Source organism: Erythrolamprus reginae, chromosome Z (genome assembly GCF_031021105.1).
Source record: "Erythrolamprus reginae isolate rEryReg1 chromosome Z, rEryReg1.hap1, whole genome shotgun sequence".
NCBI classification, from domain to species: Eukaryota; Metazoa; Chordata; class Lepidosauria; order Squamata; family Dipsadidae; genus Erythrolamprus; species Erythrolamprus reginae.
In genome coordinates this window covers 131,773,511-131,797,694 of record NC_091963.1, presented here as the reverse complement: position 1 = coordinate 131,797,694, position 24,184 = coordinate 131,773,511, and the positions used below count along the sequence as shown (strand labels likewise).

Genomic DNA, 24,184 nt, shown 5'->3' with positions numbered 1-24,184 from the left:
TGCAGTGGTGAGATTCGGCTACTGCACATGCGCAGCAACTGAAATCTTGCACAAGCATCTCCGTGCGAGCGAGATTTTGGCAAAAATCACTGATTTCTCTGCTTCCGCACATGCACAGAAGCAAAAAACCTGGAGATTTTCACCGGAATCTAGCCAGTTGAAGCCGCTGGTGCTGAAGCTGCGCATGCAGCCCCATTTTTCTTATCCTCACATCTTCCCCACCCCACCGTGTGACCAGCAGCCCATGATTGTTGTGTCTACTGATCCTCTCCCGCCTCCAGCTTGCGAATGAAGTGGGATGGGGAAGAAACTCTCGCGGGCTGCCTGAGGAAAGATTGCCCATTATTATAGGGACACGTGTTATTTTTGGGGAAACATGGTATATTGTCATTACCAGTAACATTGATTGATTGTGTTCCATGACACTGTTTTAAATTATTGTGTGTGTGTATGAATGTGTATACACACACACACACACACTTGTTTTTTCCCATTGAATTTTCTGTCGAATTTTCATTATCAGCAAAAATATGTTATACACACATACACACACAACACAAACACACATATATTCATAGATTTTTCACAAGTATAGATACATAGGTCTTGGCGTATTCGGGTCTTTTCCCCGTGTAAGATTGATAGAATCTTGGTGACGTCTCGATGAGGTCCCACTCGTCATCATCAGGCTTGAAATTCGGCAAATTTTATAAAACATTTTACGACATAAAACAGTTTATGGTGTTACACAAAATGTCACAAAAACATTTTCTGTGCTGATGTTTTGTGCTATATGTTTTAATATGGGCTGTTTTTGCCTGTCCGGTGAAGGCAGTGCCTTAGAAATTCTGCCACTGTTAAAGACTCTGAAGAATCTGGTGAGGAAATACTTCTGACCCAAAGGGGTCACCGAGTTCCTACCATGTTTCCCTGAAAATAAGACCCTGCCTTATATTTTTTTGCACTCTGAAACGAGCGCTTGGCCTTGTTGCCATGCACTCAAAAGCCTGATTGGGCTTATTATCAGGGAATGTCTAATTTTGGGGAAAACAGGGTAGTACAGTGATACCTTGTCTTACAAACACCTCGTCATACAAACTTTTCGAGATACAAACCCGGGGTTTAAGATTTTTTTGCCTCTTCTTACAAACTATTTTCACCTTACAAACCCACTGCCACCGCTGGGATGCCCCGCCTCCGGACTTCCATTGCCAACAAAGCACCCGTTTTTGTGCTGCTGGGATTCCCCTGAGGCTCCCCTCCATGGGAAACCCCATCTCCAGACTTCCTGTTTTTGAGATGCTGCAGGGGAATCCCAGCAGGGGAATCCCAGCAGCGCAAAAACGGGTGCTTCGCTGGCAACGGAAGTCCGGAGGTGGGGTTTCCCAGTGAGGGGAGCCTCAGGAAAATCGCAGCATCGCAAAAACACAGAGGTCCGGAGGTGGAGTTTTGAGAACTTCGGTGTTTTTGCGATGCTGTGATTTCACTGATGGTGGGATTTCCCTTTGCTGGGAAATCCCACCTCCAGACTTCTGTTGCCAGTGAAGCGCTCGTTTTTGCGATGCTGTGGTTCCCCTGCTGGGATTCCCCTGCAGCATCTCAAAAACACGGAAGTCCGGAGGTGGAGTTTCCCATGGAGGGGAGCCTCAGGGGAATCCCAGCAGCGCAAAAATGGGCGCTTTGGCTGGCAAAAGGGGTGAATTTTGGGCTTGCACGCATTAATTGCTTTTCCATTGATTCCTATGGGAAACATTGTTTCATCTTACAAACTTTTCACTTTAAGAACCTCGTCCCGGAACCAATTAAGTTTGTAAGACAAGGTATCACTGTATAGGTAATCCTCAATTTACAATCCCACTTGAGCACAAAAATTTTGCTGCAGTGCAAGGCAGTTGCTAAGTGAGTTCTGTCCCATTTTACGATCTTTTTTTGGCAGAATTGCTAAGCAAATCACTGCAATTGTTAAGAAAATCATGCAGCAATTAAGTGAATCTGATTTCTACCCATTGCTTGCTTGCGGGAAGCTTGCTGGGAAGGTTAGAGATGGTGCTGATGTGACCAAAGTATCGTGCAACTGTCATAAATACATGCCAATGGCCAAGCAGTCAAGTTTGATCATGGGCTGCAATGGTGAAAACTGGTCATAACTCTCCTCCCCCCCCCCCAGTGCTTCAGTGGTTGTAAATCAAGGACAACCTCTATACATGTTATTTTATGTATCTAAATCACTATTTCTGAATCTCAGCTCTGTTAAGATGCGCAGACTTCAACTTTCATAATTATTTAGCCAGTTCGCTAGGGAATTTGGGGAATTCATGCATCTTAAAGTTGCTGAGATTAAAAGAGGCCAATTTAAATGTATTTTTTTGGAGAGGGGTTTGCAGACTGCCAAAAGGGATCCATGGCACAATCCCTGGCTTAGAGACAGGAACAAAGGGTGATATCATTGCATAGGAAATACAAGACAGCTGAATGTGCAAGGGTGGATAGTTAAGTTGCACAATTTAAACAAAAGGAATATTTGTAAATTTATTTATTTATTTTATTTATTCAATTTTTATGCCGCCCTCCTCCTTAGACTCAGGGCTGCTCACAACATGTTAGCAATAACACTTTTTAAGAGAGCCAGCCTATTGCCCTCACAATCCGGGTCCTCATTTTACCCACCTCGGAAGGATGGAAGGCTGAGTCAACCTTGAGCCAGTGATGAGATTTGAACCACTGACCTACAGATCTACAGTCAGCTTCAGCGGCCTGCAGTACAGCACTCTACCTGCTGCGCCATCCCGGCTCTATTTGCAGTACTTGCAATATTTCTAGCATTATTCAGTGAAAAGAAGACTGGCAGCCCTTCTCATTCCAAGACCCTTAATGAATTCTTCTCTCACAGACTCAAACTCAACCCGGATAAGACGGAGTGGCTGTGGGTTCTGCCTCCCAAGAACAATCCCATCTGTCCTTCCATCATCCTGGGGGGGGAATCATTGCCCCCCTCAGAGAAGGTCCGCAACTTGGGCGTCCTCCTCGATCCACAGCTCACATTAGAAAACCACCTCTCAGCTGTGGCGAGGGGGGCATTTGCCCAGGTCCGCCTGGTGCACCAGTTGCGGCCCTATCTGGACCGGGACTCATTGCTCACAGTCACTCATGCCCTCATCACCTCGAGGTTCGACTACTGTAATGCTCTCTACATGGGGCTACCTCTGAAAAGTGTTCGGAAACTTCAGATTGTGCAGAATGCAGCTGCGAGAGCAGTCATGGGCTTACCAAGTATGCTCATGTTTCACCATCACTCCGCAGTCTGCATTGGCTGCCGATCAGTTTCCGGTCACAATTCAAAGTGTTGGTTATGACCTTTAAAGCCCTTCATGGCATCGGACCAGAATATCTCCGAGACCGCCTCCTGCCGCACGAATCCCAGCGACCGATTAGGTCCCACAGAGTGGGCCTTCTCCGGGTCCCGTCAACTAAACAGTGTCGGTTGGCGGGCCCCAGGGGAAGAGCCTTCTCTGTGGCGGCACCGGCTCTCTGGAACCAACTCCCCCCGGAGATTAGAACTGCCCCTACTCTACCTGCCTTCCGTAAACTCCTTAAAACCCACCTTTGCCGTCAGGCATGGGGGAACTAAGACATCTCCCCCTGGGCATGTTTAAATTGTGTATGGTATGCTTGTGAGTGTGTATGTACTATATGGGGTTTCTTTTTAAATCTTAAATGTTTTAAATGTATTCAGATTATTTATGATTTGTTTTTCTCTGCTGTGAGCCGCCCCGAGTCCTCGGAGAGGGGCGGCATACAAATCTAAATAATAAATAAATAAAATAAAATAAATAATGAGCCAAGGTGGCGCAGTGGTTAGAGTGCAGCACTGCAGGCTTCTTCTGCTAACTGCTAGCCGTAGTTCAGCAGTTCAAATCTCACCATCGGCTCAAGGTTGACTTAGCTTTCCATCCTTCTGAGGTGGGTAAAATGAGGTCCCAGATGGTTGGGGGCAAAATGCTGATTCTGTAAACCGCTAAGAGAGGGCTGTAAAAACACTATGAAGCAATATATAAGTCTAAATGCTATTGCTAAATGCTATAATATACCGTATTTTTCAGAGTATAAAACACACCTTTTTCCTCCCCAAAAGAGGCTGATAATTTGTGTGCGTCTTATACACTGAATGTAGCTCTTTTTGCCCCCCAGCCCTAACTAGCTGCTATCGATCTTACCAGCTCTTACTTTGCAGGCTCTTTCTTGTTTCTCTCTGCGAAGAATGTTTTCCAAGCCCTAAGTCATTGCAGGGTTTTTTCATTGCTCTAAGTTGCTCTGAATAAGTTTCTTTCCAGCCCTAACCAGGTGCCTACGATGTTCTCAGCTTTTAGCCACTTGCAAGCTCTTTCATTGTTACTCTCTGCAAAGAATGTTTTCCAAGCCCTGTCTTTGCAGTTTTTTTCTTTTTTCATTCTCTACTTGCTCCGAATATTTCTTTCCAGCCCTAACCAGGTGCTAACAATGTTCCCAGCTCTTACCGCTTGCAAGCTCTTTCATTGTTACTCTCTGCGAAGAATGTTTTCCAAGCCCTGTCTTTGCAGTTTTTTTATTTTTTCATTCTCTACTTGCTCCGAATATTTCTTTCCAGCCCTAACCAGGTGCTAACAATGTTCCCAGCTCTTACCGCTTGCAAGCTCTTTCATTGTTACTCTCTGCGAAGAATGTTTTCCAAGCCCTGTCTTTGCAGTTTTTTTATTTTTTCATTCTCTACTTGCTCCGAATATTTCTTTCCAGCCCTAACCAGGTGCTAACAATGTTCCCAGCTCTTACCGCTTGCAAGCTCTTTCATTGTTACTCTCTGCGAAGAATGTTTTCCAAGCCCTGTCTTTGCAGTTTTTTTATTTTTTCATTCTCTACTTGCTCCGAATATTTCTTTCCAGCCCTAACCAGGTGCTAACAATGTTCCCAGCTCTTACCGCTTGCAAGCTCTTTCATTGTTACCCTCTGCAAAGAATGTTTTCCAAGCCCTAAATCTTTGGAGGGGTTTTTTCATTGCTGTACTTGCTTCAAATGTTTCTTACCAGATGCTAATAATGTTCCCAGCTCTTATTGGCTTGCAGGCTCTTTCATTGTTATTCTCTCCGAATGTTTTTTTAAGCCCTAACGAGGGGATAAAATATTATGCTGAAGCTGACCCGACTAAGGACGCTAGCCAGATGAATATGTGGTAAGAAGATTCTTTTCCCTATTTTCCTTTCCAAAAACTAAGGTGCATCTTATACTCCGGTACGTGTTATACTCCAAAAAATACAGTATCCCTAAAGTCAACTCTGCCCTGCCACCCCAGCCTGATTAGCTGGATTCAGAGCCAACTTTTAAAGCTAAATCTGGGTGAATTTAAGCTCTCTGGAGAACCTTGTCAAGAGCTGAGATGCAGACCACTCCGGACCTTCTGGGAAGAACCCCATTTCTTGGGTTTCCACATTGCCCAGTGATTTCAACTTTGCATGTAATCAACCAGAATTAAGTTGACTAGAATCTACCCAAATATGAATGCTGCCTTTCACTCAAAGCATTGCTTTGCTACTCTAGCTATCAAAGGTTGATCTGTTGTGAAATTACCACCTAGGATGGAAGGAGGAGTCAAGCAAGGGCTTAGCCTGGAGTCTTTTGGCAGCTGCAAGCAACATAAGCAAGACCGCCCTCAAGATTCAGGAAGTTTTATCTGGTTGTTCCTAAGACAGGCTTTCTGGTGAGATTCTTGCAACATAGGTTACTGACGCTCGCTATTCATGAGTGGCTCTGGTTGCTTGCATCTGATATGATCTGAAGAATATAGAGGAATTTAAGAAATGAGGAAGCTCGAGTCCAGTTTAGTCCTGAGGTCCGAAGATGAAAATACTAAGACTGGTCCTAAGAGTCATAAAAGAAAGCAGCATTGGAAGAGAGCCCTCAGATCCTTACCTGCAAAGAAGCAAACCCTCCAGAGGCCAGCATGGAGCGCCATGACTATTTCCGTGGTCTGGTTTTGTGGAAACACAATCCCCTCCTCCATGAACAGCCAATAGTCAGTACTGACAGCAATGCCCACCAGGAGCAGCCCGCACGCTCCAAAAACACTAGACAGCAGGGTCAGGGCGCGACTGCTGCAGTTACTCATCCTAGGTGACAGAGGGAGCGAGTGGCCAAATGCAGCGCAAGGACCTGGAAGAGAAATAAAGCTCGGTCAGTCCAAAACTCCTGGGGAGAATTAAAACCACGGGTGAAATCCAGCAGTTTCGGGAGAAATTTTAGCAGAAATTTTGAGTAGTTCGGAGAGTGTTCGTTATGACCCATAAAGCCCTACATGGCATGGGACCAGATTACTTATGGGACCGCCTCCTGCAGCATGAATCCTAGCGTCCGGTTAGGTCCTGCAGAGTCAGACTTCTCCAAGTCCAGAGTCGGACTTCTCCAAGTCCCATCCCCTCCAATGTCACTTGGCGGGATCTAGGGGGAGAGCCTTCTCTGTGGGAGCCCCGGACCTCTGGAATCAATTCCCCGCAGAGATTCACATTGCCCCCGCCTTCCTCGCCTTCCGCAAGAGTCTGAAGACTCATTTATGCTGCCAAGATTGGGGACATTGGATTCTGCCCCCTGGCCATTGAATGCATAGTGGGCTTGTTTAAATGGGTATGTTTGTATGTTAATAGGCTTTTTAGTTTTTAAAATGTAATTCTTAATTTAATTTTAATTAATTATTTCTCGATGTATACTGTTTTTATATGCTGTAAGCCGCCCCGAGTCTATGGAGAGGGGTGGCATATAAATTTAATAAATAATAATAATAACCAGCAAATGTTAAACATTGTCGTTTGGCGGGACCCAGGGGAACAGCCTTCTCTGTGGTGGCCCCGACCCTTTGGAACCAACTCCCCCCAGATATCAGAGTTGCCCCCACCCACCTTGCCTTCCCTAAGCTCCTTAAAACCCACCTCTGTCATCAGGCATGGGGGAATTGAGACTTTCCCTTCCCCCTAGGGTTATAAAATTTATGCATGGTATGTCTGTATGTATGATTGGTTTCTTAAATTAGGGTTTTTAAATTAACTTAAATATTAGATTTGTTTATATTGTCTTATTATTGTTGTTAGCCGCCCCGAGTCTACGGAGAGGGGCGGCATACAAATATGATTGATAAATAAATATAAATATAAATATAAATATAAATATAAATATAAATATAAATATAAATATAAATATAAATATAAATATAAATATAAATATAAATATAAATATAAATATAAATATAAATATAAATATAAATATAAATATAAATATAAATATAAATATAAATATAAATATAAATATAAATATAAATATAAATATAAATATAAATATAAATATAAATATAAATATAAATATAAATAAATATATATAAAAATAAATAAATAAATAAATACCTGCCACGCCCACCAAGCCACAGCCACAGAACCGATAGTAAAAAGAATTGGATTTCACCACTGACTAAAACCAAATCAAACAGGCAACAAACAGAATGAAAGAGTTGGATGGGCCGTGGAGATCTTCCAGTACAACCTCCAATTCAAGCAGAAAACCTTGTGATGATGAACCTATGGCACACGTTCCGCAGGTGGCACATGGAGCCATATCTGAGGGCATGCAAGGCGCACATGTACGTTATTCTTAAAAAAGATTGCTGGATCCGCTCCTTCCCAGAATTTGCTCAGTCCTCCTACCAGCAGGACGCGTGGTGGCTCAGCTCCTCTCAGCTAACACCTTCCCTCTCAACGTCTTCTCCGTCAAAAAATAGTACAGATAAGTTTTCCTTCTTTTTCGCTAATTTTCCAGACAGTTAAATCAGTGGAGGCTTAAAAAGATGAGCCAGTCCTCCTGGGCTTGGCTCCGGCTACCTGAGTAGCCACGGTGCACGCTTTTAGCCACACGAGATTAGCCACTCAGTTCGCGCCACTGCTGGTCGCATTTAAAATTTAATTAAATCTATCCGGCTGGGGCTTCCTTCATTCCCTCTTGCGAAGCGGGACATCGGACACATTTTGCCTGGTCTAGTCTTCTGGACTTTAGTTGTTAGATCAGCGCAACGGCCCTCAGGGTGCCTTAAGTTTTCAGCACCAGCGGCTCATCCACCCAATCCGCTTGGCGCCATAAAGTCCACCGCACACCCAGAGCTTGCTGTGAGGTGATTTTTGGCATTCCGGAGGGCAGGGGGAGGCCATTTTCAACCTCCCCAGGCTTTCCTGAAGCCTGGGAAGGGTGAAAAACAACTCAATGGCCCAACCGGAAGCTTGTTTCAGAACATCTGGTAGGTCCATTGAGCCCTTTTTTCTCTATACACAGGCTCCAGGGACTTTCCTGAAGCCTGGTGGCTAGGGCAAAAATGACCTTCCATTGGCCCTCCAGAACAAGGTTGTGTGCACATATGTGGGGGGGTGTTGCATTTTGGGTGTATGCGCATGTGCACATGCTATAGGGTGCACACGCGCCCTTTTGACACCCAAGCAAAAAAAAAAAGGCTCGCCATCACTCTCCTATACCATTTCAGGCAAAAACCCTTGCGATTTTTACCACATCATTTGTTCCCCATTTTTGGAATCAAATGTATTGGTTCCCGGAGATCTCCAGAATTACTGGTTCTCAAATGCTTTTATGTTGTCTTGGATAATTTGAGCATGCAGAGCCACCAAATTCGTTAAAACTTTCCCCAGGCCCCAAGGAACCTGATACCAACGTTCTGAAAAGAATTTCCTAAGGATGGTCTCTCCTCTTTGCATTTTTTCTGACTTGGAAAAGTTGAATATTTGACCATGAAATCCAGGGCAGTGGGAAAGCTTCCTTCTGTAATATGTACTAGAGCAGGCGTCCACAAAGATGGGAAGCCTTGATGAACCATGATTGAAAATCCTATACAGTCATACCTCGTCTTACGAACCTAATTGGTTCCAGGGGGAGGTTCGCAAGATGAAAGGTTCGTAAGATGAAACATTGTTTCCCATAGGAAACAATGTAAAGTCAATTAATCCGTGCAACCCAAAAAAAACCCGCAAAAAAAACGCTGCCGCCAGGCTGTCACCTTTTAAAACAGCCTGGGGGCTTCTCAGTGACCTCCCGAACGCCGAACGCCAAACCCGAACTTCTGGGTTCGGCGTTCGGGAGGCTGCTGGGAAGCCGCGCGGCTGTTTTAAAAGGTGACAGCCGTGCGGCGGGGCTTCCCAGCAGCCTCCGAACGCTGAACGCGGAAGTTTGGGTTTGGTGTTCGGCTTCGGGAGACGGCTGGGAAGCCGCGCGGCTGTTTTAAAAGGTGACAGCCGGGCTGGGGGGCTTCCCACCAGCCTCCCGAAGCCGAACGCCAAACCCGAACTTCCAGATTTGGCGTTCGGGAGGCTGCTGGGAAGCCCCCAAGCCTGGCTGTCACCTTTTAAAACAGCCGCGCGGCTTCCCAGCAGCCTCCGAACGCCAAACCCGGAAGTTCAGGTTTGGCGTTCGTAACACGAAAAAAGTTCGTAAGAAGAGGCAATTTTTTTCTGAACCCCGGGTTCCTATCTTGAGTTGTTTGTAAGACGAGGGGTTCGTATCTTGAGGTACCACTGTAATTGCTAACCTCCCAATATTTGTATTCATCACTTATCACAGGGTGCAAAAATCTTGTGCCAGTATTTGACAAGAAAATACTCAGAACGGCTTCGTGTCGTTTGAAAACTCTTCTTAGCAACCCAGTTTTTCTGCCTCTGGTCTCTTATTGTTCTCATGTGCCAGGAATTTTAGATTCTAGTCTTGCACATTAAAGTGACAAATTCCTCCCATACCAATAAAACGGAGGAATTATGATTGCTTGTATTCAGCCTAACCAATTTTCTGACATTATGCAAGTGTCATACAGGAGTCATTTTACAACACAAGATTTCTGCTTCTTTTTGAAAGATATCTACCAAGCTTTGCTATTTAGCCCATGGCTGGCTCTAAATTTGGCAAAGTGTTTATGGACCAAGTTTGGCTAGTCATGTTAGTTGCAGTGGTGATGGCAACCATTCTGTACTGAATAGCATCGGGCAACTGGATCTGAGAACACCATTTTCTGATTTCTTAAAACATTTCTATGTGCTGTTTAGATGAGAGCCATTGTGGGAAAACTAAATATAATTGCTGGATCCAGTAGCTGTTTGTAGGAGACTAAAATATCTCTTACATGTATAAAAATAGCATTTCACCAATATGCAACATTGTGGTAATAATTTTGCAGACCTGTCTTTGAAAAATGTGGCTTTTCCATCTCTTTCCATCCATCCATCCATCTATTTTGTATATCTATCTTGTCAGAGGAGCTTCTCTTAAACAAATAGCCCTCCAAAAATACACGAGTCTTGGACCATATGTACAAAACGCATTTCTCATATGATTGTATTGTAAATAGTGGTTAAAATGATTTTCTGACAGTCTCAAAATGGGTGAGCAGTGCGGTCGGGCAGTAGGAAAAGCAAGTAGGATGCTTGGCTGCATAGTTAGAGGTATAACAAGCAGGAAGAGGGAGATTGTGATCCCCTTATATAGAGCGCTGGTGAGACCACATTTGGAATACTGTGTTCAGTTCTGGAGACCTCATCTACAAAAAGATATTGACAAAATTGAACGGGTCCAAAGACGGGCTACAAGAATGGTGGAAGGTCTTAAGCATAAAACGTATCAGGAAAGACTTAATGAACTCAATCTGTAGAGTCTGGAGGACAGAAGGGAAAGGGGGGACATGATCAAAACATTTAAATATGTTAAAGGGTTAAATAGGGTTCAGGAGGGAAGTGTTTTTAATAGGAAAGTGAACACAAGAACAAGGGGACACAATCTGAAGTTAGTTGGGGGAAAGATCAAAAGCAACGTGAGAAAATATTATTTCACTGAAAGAGTAGTAGATCCTTGGAACAAACTTCCAGCAGACGTGGTTGGTAAATCCACAGTAACTGAATTTAAACATGCCTGGGATAAACATATATCCATTGTAAGATAAAATACAGGAAATAGTATAAGGGCAGACTAGATGGACCATGAGGTCTTTTTCTGCCGTCAGTCTTCTATGTTTCCATATGGAGAAGACCTTAGATTTCTTACAGTTTTCCTGAATATATGTTGAAGTGCAGGATAGATCATTTTATTATTATTAACACAAACATTGCAGGAGCATCTTGAGTTCATGCTTGTTCCAGCCAATAAAATAATCAATTCCTATATAGCTAATATTGACCAACCCAAAGATAAGCCATGTTGCTAAATCCAACAGTGTGTTATACAGCATAAAGGATCCTATATAGTCTGAACTGTGAACTACTGTATGTTGTCCTTGCAGTTTAGTTCCTTGGCAAGCTTGAACAACAACACCTCCTGAAAACCTTCTAAGAACACAGATGGCAAAGATGAGAACACAATATAGTCTTTTTTCTCTGTTTTTATCAAGGTTTTCACCCCTTAAGGAGGATACTAAAGACCAGAATTTGAGAGCAACATCTGATTAATGTGTGGGAAGATAGGTTTCACACTCTATTATAAAAATATTTTTGCAGAGGGTTGGTGGACCAGGAGTAGCAACAGAGTTTGTTGTAAATTGGCACAATCTGTTGAAATTCAGTTGAATAAGAGGCTCATGTGCCAAGTTTAACTTTCCATGTTTCTGCTCTTATTCCTTGACCTCATGGATTGCACTTTCTTGCCTTATCCAGAAATGGGAGTGATGAAAAGCGTGAATAAAAGGAACTTTTTCCACTTAGCCACCTTCTAATTCGAAGGAGAACCTACCCAATTTCTTCTCACCACACTTTCATCTGACTCTTGTCCGACAAAGGATTAGGACCATAAATTAAGTTGCAATTCAAAAAGGATTTACTACTTAAGCCTATATACACCAGCATCTAATCAATTAAAGTTTAATATTATATTGATACCAAATAAGGGTCAATGGAATTCAAGAGGGGTTGAACTTGGACCATTTATGACAACTTATTGACTCTAAACTGATGACGTGCTTAGCTGTGCCCCCCAGCTCTGTTTGCTCTTTTTCCTACACACTGGAATTAGGATGGAACAGTGCCTGTTAACAGTTTGATAGAGAATTTCTGCCAAAGATCCATCTGGTGATTTGTAAATAATATGCGAATGCCATCTTTTTATTTTCCTTTCTACTCAAGATCGTGTCTTAAGATGCACTTCTCTGGAAGTTCTGCATTACTGCATTTCATACTTCAAACTCAAAGAGTAGGAGCACCACACAGGCTTAGTTTCCCTTGAGATATTATGCATCTGAAACCTGGACAACTTGTGTTCCAGAAATAAAACTCTGATTCTAGACTTCCTTCAACTATCCTGATTTTCATCCACATTTTTAACAAGCTTCTTCCTCCTCTCATGGCACCCTACCAAGAATTTCAAAAACTAGGATTTCTATGCTTTCTTATGAATATTTTATAGTTTTAGCTATATGAAATGCTTTTAAGAAGTTTAATGACTTTGGTTTATTTCTCTTTGAAGAAGATGGAGATACGGAAAGGTTATTTTCATGAAACGTTTTTGGCCATGATTAACTGGACCATGATTTTCTGGACTGAGCCAATTATCTGGGCTTGGTTGGTATTCTGGATTTTGTTTGCAGAAGATGGAAATTTAAGATCTTGCCGACTGTTTTTGTGGTTCAATATGCCACATGAAAATAATCAAAAAGTAAGCACCATTTATTCTCTGAGAGTGCAGGGTTTCCCAACCTTAGCAACATGAAGATGGTGAACTTCAACTCCTAGAATTTTTCAGTTAGCATGACTGCACCGATGCCCTTCAAATCAAAACTTTACTTCAATTTACAACATGTGTATAATGAAATTGAATGAGCTGCCCTTGGTGCAGCCTCAAGTTCGGCGATGTGGACCAGGTTCCTTATCCTGTTTTCTTCGGTAGTTTCTTATTGGTTTCCCACAAATATTACCAAGCCTTGATCTTTATTTTATTTTATCTTATTTTGTCACAAACTTACCATTCCCTTCAGGATATTTTTGCACTTTCAACACCTAACACCATCTCCACTTGCCATGCAGTTTTCAAGAACTTTTCTTTGCTTGTATCTAGTAGGATTTCTAATTATGTTTTCTTTGGCCAAATTTGTGCCATTGAGATTTAAAAAAAGAAAAACTCTTCCTACCCACGATATAATTATCTGTTCATATGTGTAAGTAAGATAGAAAAGTAGAATTTGGGTTTGATAGAGCAGTGTTTGCCAACCTTGGCAACTGGAAGATATTGGGACTTCAACTCCCAGAATTCCCAGTGTTTCCCAACCTTGGCAACTGGAAGATATTTGGACTTCAACTCCCAGAATTCCCAGTGTTTCCCATCCTTGGCAACTTGAAGATATCTGGACTTCAACTCCCAGAATTCCCAGTGTTTCCCAACCTTGGCAACTGGAAGATATTGGGACTTCAACTCCCAGAATTCCCAGTGTTTCCCAACCTTGGCAACTGGAAGATATTTGGACTTCAACTCCCAGAATTCCCCAGCCAGCGCTGGCTGGGGAATTCTGGGAGTTGAAGTCCAAATATCTTCCAGTTGCCAAGGTTGGGAAACACTGGGATAGAAGATAGAGGACCTGGGAGAATGGCCAAGAATCCAGGCATAAAATGACTTGATAGATAGGGCAGGTTCACATGCCAAAAGGGACTGTGCGTGTTCTAGCATATGCACACATGCCCACACTCAATCCCTCCCCCATGCATGTACACTCCATCCTGCGCATGCGCATAACTACCATCCCCGTGCATGCGTACAGGCCTCATTGAAGCCTGGGATGGTGAAAAACAAACTTCTGTTTTGCCTGTTGTGCTGTTTTTTGCACTCCGGAACCTTCAGGGAAGCTTCTAGAAGCCACGGATTATGAAAAACAGCACAATGGGAAAACCGGAAGTCTATTTTTCTGGGCTTCCAGTTTGCCCGTTGGGCTGGTTTTTTGCACTCGGGGATTCAGAGAAGCTTCCCTGAAGCCTCCAGAGGGCGAAACGGCCTTCTCGAAGGCCAAAAATCAGCCGGATAGCGTGCACATGTGTGCTGGAGCTGAGTTGGGGCAATGCTACATGCGCCCTCAGATATGACTCCGCATGCCACCTGTGGGATGCGTGCCATAGGTTCTCTATCACAGAGATAGCGTCTTGTCTGTAATAAAGGCACTACTGCCTTTTTATGCATTGTTGATAATTCCTGGCAGTGTGGCATTACCCCAGCTGCTAGCTGAGAAGCTTCATCTGATGTCTCCCATCTGCAATGGGTTTATTTTGGTTACAGAAGGTGACACAATACCCAAACCATCCTACACAAACCCTGTTCCAAATCAGCACATACACGCACACGCATATAACACAATCAGGCACATAACCCTTCCAAGTGTGCGTGCATGGAGCAATATAGGTGTGAAGAAAGAGGGGGATTATATCAGCTAGTGAGAAAAGAGATGTGTATGTTTATAGCCAGAGACCAAAGTATGGAAGAACAGACAATCAAGTTCGGACAGATATATATATATATGTTTCAATGTATAGAGATGTTTAAAGAGATGGATGATACTTGGGAAAATAGCTTTTTTGCTAGGAAGTTACAAATAGAAAAGATAGTAATCTTAAGAGATGCTTATTCTGGATTTCTTGCTTTGCCCATTACCATTCCTGGGTAACTAGATAATTGTAAAGGAAGACAGAAATGTAAATACTGAAGAGAATATTGGATACATTAGAAAACATCCAGAAACACAATTCATAGAGATAATCCTAATTTACAACAGTTCATTTAATGAATATTCGAAGTTATAACAGCATTGAAAAAAGTGACTTATGACCGTTTTTCACACTTATGACAGGGTGCAGTATCCCCATCAGCAGTGAGTTGCTTCCAGTCTGGACCAGTTCTTAGAACCAGTAGCACCAACGGTGGGAGGCTCCGCCCACCTGCCCAGGGCATTTCTGTGCATGCACAGAAGTGTTGCATTTGCATGCAAGCGCACACACAAATTGGTAGCAAAATCATTTGCAACCCAACGTGACCAAAATTCAGTCACTTGGCAACTGCTTCCTATGTATAACCATTGCAGTGTCCCAAGAGGGTCACCTTTTGTGACCTTCTGACAAGCAAAGTCAATAGGGAAGCCAGATTCACGTTTGTGTTACTAACTTTAACAACTTCGGTGGTTCACCAACTGTGGAAAGAAATGTTGTAAAATGGGGCAAAATTCATTTAACGGCTGTCTCACTAAGCAACAGAAATTTTGGCCTCAATTGTAGTCACAAGTTGAGGACTGCCTGTATTTCTTTGTGTTACTTATGGCTTTTTAGTAATTATACTGTATATCTGCTTGAATAACCTTCCTTCTCTTACAATTTATTGTGTGTGGCTTACTACTCCCTGTGTCCAAGACAGGACAGATTAAACATTTAAGACACAAAACATGCCAAAAATGCGCTTTACCCATAAACCAGTCACTATGATCAAATATTACATGCACGTGGTTTGTGCATGTTGTTAATCGCACATGATCTATTTCTCCATGATTTATCACATTATGGCCTTGACAGAACTCATCCAGCAGACTAAGCAAAACATATGCCCAAGATCTGTTGACACAAAAGGGAAAAACAACAACCAACACATGGAAATGGACTGGGAACTATGCCACCTTCCATTGGACATTCATCACTTCTGTAAATGTTGGCCTACACAAATGTGTTTTTTTTTCACACACTATGCCCAGCGAGATATGTTAGCACAATTAAATACACATTCTGAATGGCAAGCCATATAATTTCAAAATTCTGGTATTCATGTGCAAGGAACTCTGATCCTGTGTTCAATTAACCACTTTAGATCTTTCCAACTGGATACTCTCCAGATTTTTCCATCTCTCATTGGCCCAACCAGCAGGAAACAGTGGGAACAATCAGAATGGCTTGTCTTCAGAAGTGGTGGGTACTCCATCGCTGAAAGTTTTAAAGAAGAGACTGGGCAACCATTTATTTGAAATGGCATAGGGCAGTGATGGTGAACCTAGGGCATGGGTGCCACAGGTGGCACACGGAGCCATATGTGCTGGCACCCAAGCTGTTGCCCTAGTGCAGCTCCCATGTGCATGTGTGCCGGCCAGCTGATTTTTGACTAGCACAGAAGCTCTGGGAGAATGGTTTTGGCTTTCACAGAGCCTCCAGAGTGATGGGGAAGGGTGTTTTTACACACACACACCTGGCTCCAGGAAAGCCTTTGGAGTCTGGGGAGGGCAAAACACAAGTCTACTGGGCCCACCAGAAGTTGGTAAACAGTCCATTTCTGGCCCACATAGGACCTTTGGGAAGGTGTGGGAAGTTCTTTTCGCTCTCCCCGGCATTGAATTATGGGTGTGGGCACCTACGTATGCGCAATAGTGCGTGCACATGATTTTTGGCACTTGAGGGAAAGAACATTCGCCATCACTGGCATAGGGTTTCACATACTGCCTGAGCAGGGATTCAGCTAAAATAATTAATTAATTTAATAATAATAATAATAATAATAATAATAATAATAATAATTTATTGGATTTGTATGCCGCCCCTCTTCGTAGACTCTTCCAAAGTCCCTTCCAACTCTGTTATTCTGTTATATATTTTGAAATAATATGAGACTTTAGTGCCTTTGACTATTACTTTTCCAGAGTGAAAAATATCAAGACGTTATGGATTTGTTTCGGATTCTCTTAACAATCAGTGAAAACATTACAGCAGTTGCCAATGTATCCTAGAGCCTGGCCAAGTGATCTTTTGGGCATGGACCAAGCCATTTGTCTTCAGCGAGGGCAGCCATCTTTGCCAGCCTCACTCCCGAGTCTTCAATAGCAGCAGAATCCACAGAAGTGTAAACAAGTGAAATCCCTCCTTTTTTCAATGGGGGGAAAAACTAAGCTATTAACAAAGTTAGTGTGATAGATTCGTCTTGCTCCGTAGTGTCAAACTCAAGTCTCAGGGATGGGATTCGGCACATAGGGTGCGTAGATCTGGCCCATACAGCAAAGACTGGTCTGAGTTGCCTTTGCCAGCTCCTTTTTCTCTGGCAGAGGGTTGCAGGAGGCCGTCACAGCCAAAAATGGAGCTTGTGAGGGCCGCGGGCAGCCTTCACGAGCTCCATTTATGCTGTCAGAGGGTTGCAGGAAGCCGTGACATCTGAAAGGAGCTTGGGAGCCCATTTTCATTGGCAGAGTGCTCAAACCACCACAGGAGCCCCTCCGACATGAGTGACATAGAATTGGCCACGCCCACCCCGGCAACACCCACCCCAGCCCCCTGGAGGTCAAAAACAACCCTGAATGTGGCTCTCAGTGAGATTGAGTTTGACACCGTGGTCTAGTTGAAGCCAAGGGATGCTTTTTAGAGGTGTTGTGCTACGCACTCTCTCATCATCAAACAATTCTGGGTAGGGCTAAATAAAACAAATAAAGACTGTGAGGTTGCAAAACCTAATTGTATTTATTTATTTTTAAAGGAGAAATGAAATCTGCCTCCAGTCACTAAAGTTGCTGGATAACTTAGCCTAACCTAGTTGAGGTGAGTACCGGTACACTGTGTTGTGTCCCTTTTTTGTGCGATACAACCAGAGTACAATTAATGTAAGGCAGTTTCACAGGTCTGTTTTTAGAATAAAAGGGAACACACCTGTGCCTAACCCATCTTCTCCATGCTTTGAAGGGATGGGTTGTAACTGTAACACATTAGATATGAATGGTACATCTCAAGGACGCCAAATGAATTTTTACAGGACTAATAATTTTTAGGTAGGTGGGAGGGTATTGTTTTTTACCTCTCTATAAACAAATGGCATGCGGAACTAGACCAGGGGTGGGCTACTGCCCGGACAGGGGGGAACGCAGTGGGGTAGAGAAAATGGAGCTCCACCCCACAGAACCCAATTTGCACTGAAAGATGTTGAAAGAAAATGCAGGGTGTCCTGCATAAGCTATGCCCACAGTGTGGTAGTAAAAATTTTGGTAGCCCATCACTGAACTAGACAATCTAATTTCCATGTTACCTGTTGGTTTCCAAAGTCAAAATAGTAAGCTCCAATTTACAAGAAAGCATAGATGCCATTTTGGGCTTCAAATCGCAGAATTCCCTAGCCAGCATACCTGCTGGGGAATTCTGGGAGTTGAAGCTCATTTGTCCTAAAGTCACCAGGTTTAAGAAATAACCATTTAATTCTCCCCCTTGACCCTAAAGAACACCCGTTTGTTCGCCAGCTTAATTTATTTATGTTTTGACATCAGATGGGTCAGATAGGTAGAGTTGAGGGGTCCCAAATTAGTAAATAAGCCTTATGGGTGTGGGTGGTGGGCGGGTGGGGGTAGGTATTGTGCGTGATAATGCCTCCCTCACCCTAACAATCTCAAATTATGTCAGACTACAGATGGACTTTTTGCATTTAAATATACTGCTTGCCACTCAGAACAAGGTATAACATTTAAGCTGAGTGTCTCTGTAAACAGTCTACAATAAATGAACAGCAAACAAATTCCAGCCCTCCTGGAGAACCTATTTCAGCCTCTGCAAGTCTGGGAAAGTGAATTGGAGGCTCCTTTGTTTAAGACCAGCAGTCTAGCCACTATGCCCTACTACCTCCCATACAACCCGCTCAGCACCAAGGGAGGCGTAACAACATTCCCTCCATCATCCCTTTCACTGCATAAGATGATACTCTGGCTGCCTGATGCTTCAACTCACAGCATACTACTATTATTGTAGGAATGATGCTGTGCCTGACACAGATTCACAAAGGTAGTAAAATTAGCTCTCAGCCAGCCTGCCTCCTCTTTGGCTCTCATGTGCTATGTCAGTCTGTTACTGATCTCCATCCCAGCTCACCACCGGGAGCTTCTCCTCCCAGCCTTGGCTACACCACCTTCACCTGTCAAGAAATACAAGCTGAAATCCGTATCACCTTTAGAATCACCTGGGCTTCTTTTGTGTAAAATCGCCAACAGTCTCCGCCAACTGAGCACCAACACCACCAGGATAACCTCAGCTTAGGCGGAACAATACCGTTCCAAAAAATTGACGTTCCTCTACTAGTGGGGTGAACCTCCCCCATAATCCCACCAAAGTAGAAGAATAGAAAATTCACATGGATGAAGGGAACTTCCCTAGAAAGGCAATCAGCCAAGGAGGAGTGAGAAATGTGATCAGCTTAAATCTATCTGCATATCCAGGACAGGTCAGACACATAGATACAAAGATCACCGTTGTTCAATGTATAATGTAGGGATCATCCCCGATATATCATATGTGCCTGTAATAGAATATTAATAAGGGGCGTAGGGAGGTGGGGCTGCCATAATCCCAATATTGGGGGGGGAAGGAATTGTGCAATATGCGAAGACAAGGAAAATAGGAGTGAAGAGAAACCATGCAAAAATGTCAGGGCATCAAGCAGAGAGAAGTACAATAAATTATTCTGTGAAATTATTCTCGTAGGCAGATTAATGCTTGGGGGGGGGGGGAAGGAAACTGAGGGGAAACCAGTTGCAGTCACATGCATACACACACACAGAGAGAGAGACACACTCTGACACACAATGCACAACAGTGCAAGCACCCTCAATCTTGTATTCTTCAAATGTGTTTGGACTACAACTTCCGATATCCACAATGATCAGCCTCCATGATTGGTATGGTGGTCAGGGCAGCCCAGCCGATGTATCTGGAGGTTGGAGAAGGCTTGCCCTGATGCACCATCTAGAGAAAAAGGTGTTAAACATTCTTGCATCCTCTCTTAGCTTGTCCTACTAAGCCTGCACAACACAGCAGCACAACCTTCCTAATCAGGCTAAGCAAAAAACACTTCAGCATTACAAGAAACCAGTGTCGTGTTCTGCCTGAAATCACAGACTGACTGCTCGCCTATCAGCGAGGAGCTAAAGAAATTTATGTATGACACCAATTTTCTCCCCCTGCCCTAATACACACACACACACACACACACACACCCCTAGCCCTGCTACGTTCTTGTAGCATAACAGATACATCCTGTCATTCTAGCCTAAAGAACACCACAATAGAAGTATGAATCTCGGACAAGAAACCTTATGCGCCTGACACATAATCTTTATTAGGAAGGTGGGGAAAACAATAAAGATATTTACAACAGCAGCAGCAGCAGCAAGTTGGTGGCAATTGGTCCAAGGAAGGTTGCTTTAAAACCAAAGGTGGACAGGTGCTTTTTTTAAAAAAACCCATGAACATTTTAACGAAAGTCAGAGAGGAAGCAGAATTCCCAGCTGCAATGGGAAATTTTATTCAGACTCCAAGAAAATTTGCACTTTTAGGAATAGATGGTTGTCACAAATAGGCAATACGCATGTGTGGTGGCAAAGAAAGTTGCCACCTCCAGTATCCCACAATCTTAGGCTGGGATTATTATTCCAATAATTACCTGCCCTATACGTCAGCACCCACTACCCAAAAGCAGACTTCAGACAACTCTATGAGCATATAGCATCCAACCGCACACTTGCTAATCAGTAAGGAATTAAAATATTTCAAGTTGAAGTCAATTCGTTTAATAAAAAAACCCACAGAGAACTAATGATTCAAGACCCCACCACCAACAACCATTACACACCCGCCACATACCTAGGTAGTCCACAGCCACCATTGCACTGATTAACGTGAGAAAGGCCACAAACCTGGCAAAGCAGCCAAAGTAGTACAAAGTGGCACTCACATCTGGACGAATCAGCCTCAAAAGGAAGAAATAAACAAGGGGGTTCTTTCCGAAGATCAGCAAAGGACGGTGGGATGGCAGGGAAGGGGTTGATGGGCTTTGCGACGGCCTCAGTTTGCCAGTATAGACAGAACTCTGGTCTCTGAAGTTCTGCCTGGCTTGCTGGCTTATGGAGCGACAGCGGGGCAGGCTGCATAGTTCCCAGGCATGAATGCAGAGGGGCACGCATGCACTTCCCCCTTTCCCCCCCCCCAGAAGCAGCGGGGCCCGGGGGGAGGCAGGCAGTGATTCTCAAGTAATAGGCTCGGCCGACCACGGCACGGATCGGCCCGAAGGGCAGCCTCTCGTCTCACCTTGCGGTTAGAACGCCGCGGGGGCTCCGGATTCCTCGCTCGCCTTCCCCCTCACCTGCATCGCTCCCCTGCTTGTTACTTCGCCTTGTTTTGCACTCCGACGGCGGCGGCGGCCTGGGAGGGGAGCAGGTTGGGGGGAAACCGCCTTTCCCCCCCCTTTTCTGGTGGGGGTGGGAGGCGGCCGCCGAAATGGGGACCCCCGGCTTCTTCAAGGACCGGCCCTCTGCAAGCCCAAAGGCCAGGGGTCTATTGCTGGGCGCCCCATCCAGAAGTTTGCTTCATTCCAAAGTGAGGAGGAGGAGGAGAAAGGAGTATTTGAGCGTGTGTGTGTGTGTGTGTGTGTGTGTGTGTGTGTGTGTGTGTGTGTGTTGTGGAGAGGAGGGGGGGAGAGAGAACGGGTGCAGCGTTTCGAAAGGGGCGACCGAATGGAAAAAGGAAACGCTGCAGCAATGGACAAGCGGGGGGTAAATCTCGATCTGGGAGCTGGGGAGAGGGAGGGAGGAATGCAGCAGCGGGCAGGGAGGGGGGCAATGACAGAAGGGGGGGAAGCAGCGAAAGAAGACAAGCGGCGGCGAGGAAGAGGAGGCGACGGCGGGAAGGGAAAGAGGTCGGCTGCAGCAGCAGCAACGGCGGCGGTAGACGAAACGCTGAGCGCCGAAGAAGAGGGAACCGCTGGAGGACGAGGCGAAAGGGGGGGGGGGGGGAGGCGAGGCAGGAGAGCGGAAAGAAAGAGAGAGGGAAGAGAATGAATGCAGCGGGAGGTGGGGGGGGGGCAGAGGAGCAGCCGGGAAAGCCGCCTCAGCGGACGGAGAAGGAACGGCAGAAGCCGGCGCAGAGCATAGCAAAGGCGGCCAGCAGGCGGGAAGCACCGACGGGGCGAGGAAGAAGGAAGATTCGCAGGTGGTCCGGCCAGAGCGACGCAATTGCAAGGGGGAAGGGGAGGGAAGGAGAGAGAGAGGAAAAAAACGCAAGAGGAAGAAGAGGAGACGGAGAGAAAAACCCAGCAAGCCTCCAAAAATCGCAGCGGGAGGGGAAAGCCGTCTGGGGAAACCGCGCGCGCGCGCGCGCAAACGTACACACACACACACACACAGAGAGAGAGAGAGAGAGAGAGAGAGAGAGAGAGAGAGAGAGAGAGAAGAAAGCAAGCAAGCAAGAATAAAAGCGCCTCAAAGAAAGACAAACAGACCAGTGGGTGGAAATGCCCAGGCTGCTAGGAGTCGGGGGGGAAAGGGGAGGCCCGGCTCGGCTCAGCCAGTGGTCGTAGCGGTGAGCGAGATGGAGTGGGGGGGGGGGGGGACAGGATGGCAGCTGCCGCCGCCGCCGCCGCTATACCGAGCTTGTCTTGGAGGTTTCGACCAGGCACCCGTGCCGCAGTCGGCTGCCGAGAGGCTGCTGGGCTGTCTGCGAGTCGTTTCCCCCGCTTTTTCGCGCACACGTACGCACACACACACGCGGCGTGCTCATACAGCCACACACATACATATATACATACACACGCACGCACGCAGAGAGAGACAGAGACCCGCACACACCCAGGATGAAAAGCACAGGGCGCCCCCGCTGCCGGATCCCGCTGGACCACGGTATCCGCTTGGCTGGGAACCGACGAGGGGCGCGAGGAGAATTCACAATCACATACACACACACACACCCCTCCCCAGCCTCAGCAGCACCCAGCCCGGCTCACTGCAGCTGGCCGTGATGTCAGAGTCACCACTCTTAAAGGGGCCGGCAGACCGGCTGGCGCTCGCAGGTTTGCCCGCTCAGCCGGTGTCTGACTCGGTGTGTGTGTGCGCGCGCGCGCGCGTGTGTGTGTGGAATTTGGGGCGCGAGTTGCAATGCGAGCGGCGTTGTGGAAGGGATCTAAAACGAGAGGGAAACGCAAAGGCGACTGCAGCGGCGGGGTAAAAGGGAAAGGGATGAAAGAGCGCGCATCCCAAACAGAATTTTTGTCCGGCGATTCTCACGCTCCTTTGAATGTTATGTACCCGCTCAGCTGGACCGTCCAAGAACTACTGCCGTGGAAATGTAAACGTCCGGAGGGGTGTGTGGAATTCTGAATGGTGTACTGTATATTATTATAGACTTCGTGCCTGTATGTGTGTGTGTATATGTGTGTCCTAGCTTGCCAGCCACCCTGAAGTTTTGAAGTTAGGCCGGCTATGGCTTCCCAACCCCCACCCCCACCCCCCAATATACATACACACCACAAGCTCAGGTGTGCGCGTGCGTGTGCATCCCTGGAGTGATAGACAGACAATTGGAGCAAGAGAAGGGTTTTGGTCAGAGAACCTTTCAAACAATGGGGAAAAGTCAGACTGTAACCCTCAAACAATTCGGAAAAGATCAAAAGCTGGACTGAACGTTTAAGCTAGTCGAATAAACCTCTGCGAGCGGAAATTCTCGTATCCTCAGTCTCCCTCCCTCTGATCTCTTTTGGGGAAAGTATTGACATTTGAAGGAATTGGTCCGCTTTTAAGATTCCCTTTCTTCTTCGCATTTCATTTCAGACAAACAACGGAGAGTACCCTCAAATTTCGCTTTCATTGCTGAGCTGTTTACTGTGTTGTTTCACACGATTTTTGGGGAGCCCCAGATATTGTTGTCTACTAGTCCCCCTCCCCCCCCTCTCTCTCACTCTCTCACACAGGGTGGGGTGGGGGTTGTCCAATTTATTATAATTGAAACACTAGAACGAGTGCGGAGGAAAGCAACAAAGGTGATTAGAGAGCTGGAGACTAAAATGTATCACCAATGTTTGCAGAAATTGGGTATGTGACTTGATAGCAGCCTTCCAATATTTGGAGGTGTTGGTTATTTTTCTATCTATCTATCTATCTATCTATCTATCTATCTATCTATCTATCTATCTATCATTCATCTATCTATATCTATCTATCATTCATCTATCTATATCTATCCATCTATCTATCTATCATTCATCTATCTATCTATCTATCTATATCTATCTATCTATCTATCATTCATCTATCTATTTATATCTATCTATCATTCATCTATCTATATCTATCCATCTATCTATCTATCATTCATCTATCTATCTATCATTCATCTATCTATCTATC

At 45.0% G+C, this 24,184-nt stretch overlaps 1 protein-coding gene across 3 annotated transcripts in view; it reads right to left on the bottom strand.

Moving 5' to 3' along the window:
- CACNG7 (calcium voltage-gated channel auxiliary subunit gamma 7) overlaps positions 1 to 22,689 on the bottom strand; it is a 68,160-nt gene extending 45,471 nt beyond the window's left edge. For 2 of the 3 annotated variants that reach the window (XM_070766874.1, XM_070766876.1), the window contains exons 1-2: positions 21,096 to 21,541; positions 5,941 to 6,180 (exon numbers count right to left, since the gene is read on the bottom strand). In XM_070766874.1, the coding sequence (XP_070622975.1) occupies positions 5,941 to 6,136 (196 nt within the window). In that variant the 5' untranslated portion in view covers positions 6,137 to 6,180; positions 21,096 to 21,541. Of the gene's footprint in view, positions 1 to 5,940; positions 6,181 to 21,095; positions 21,542 to 22,630 lie in introns of those variants that run through there. The other variant, XM_070766875.1, reaches the window with a different exon arrangement.
- Between the last annotated feature and the right edge of the window lie 1,495 nt (positions 22,690 to 24,184).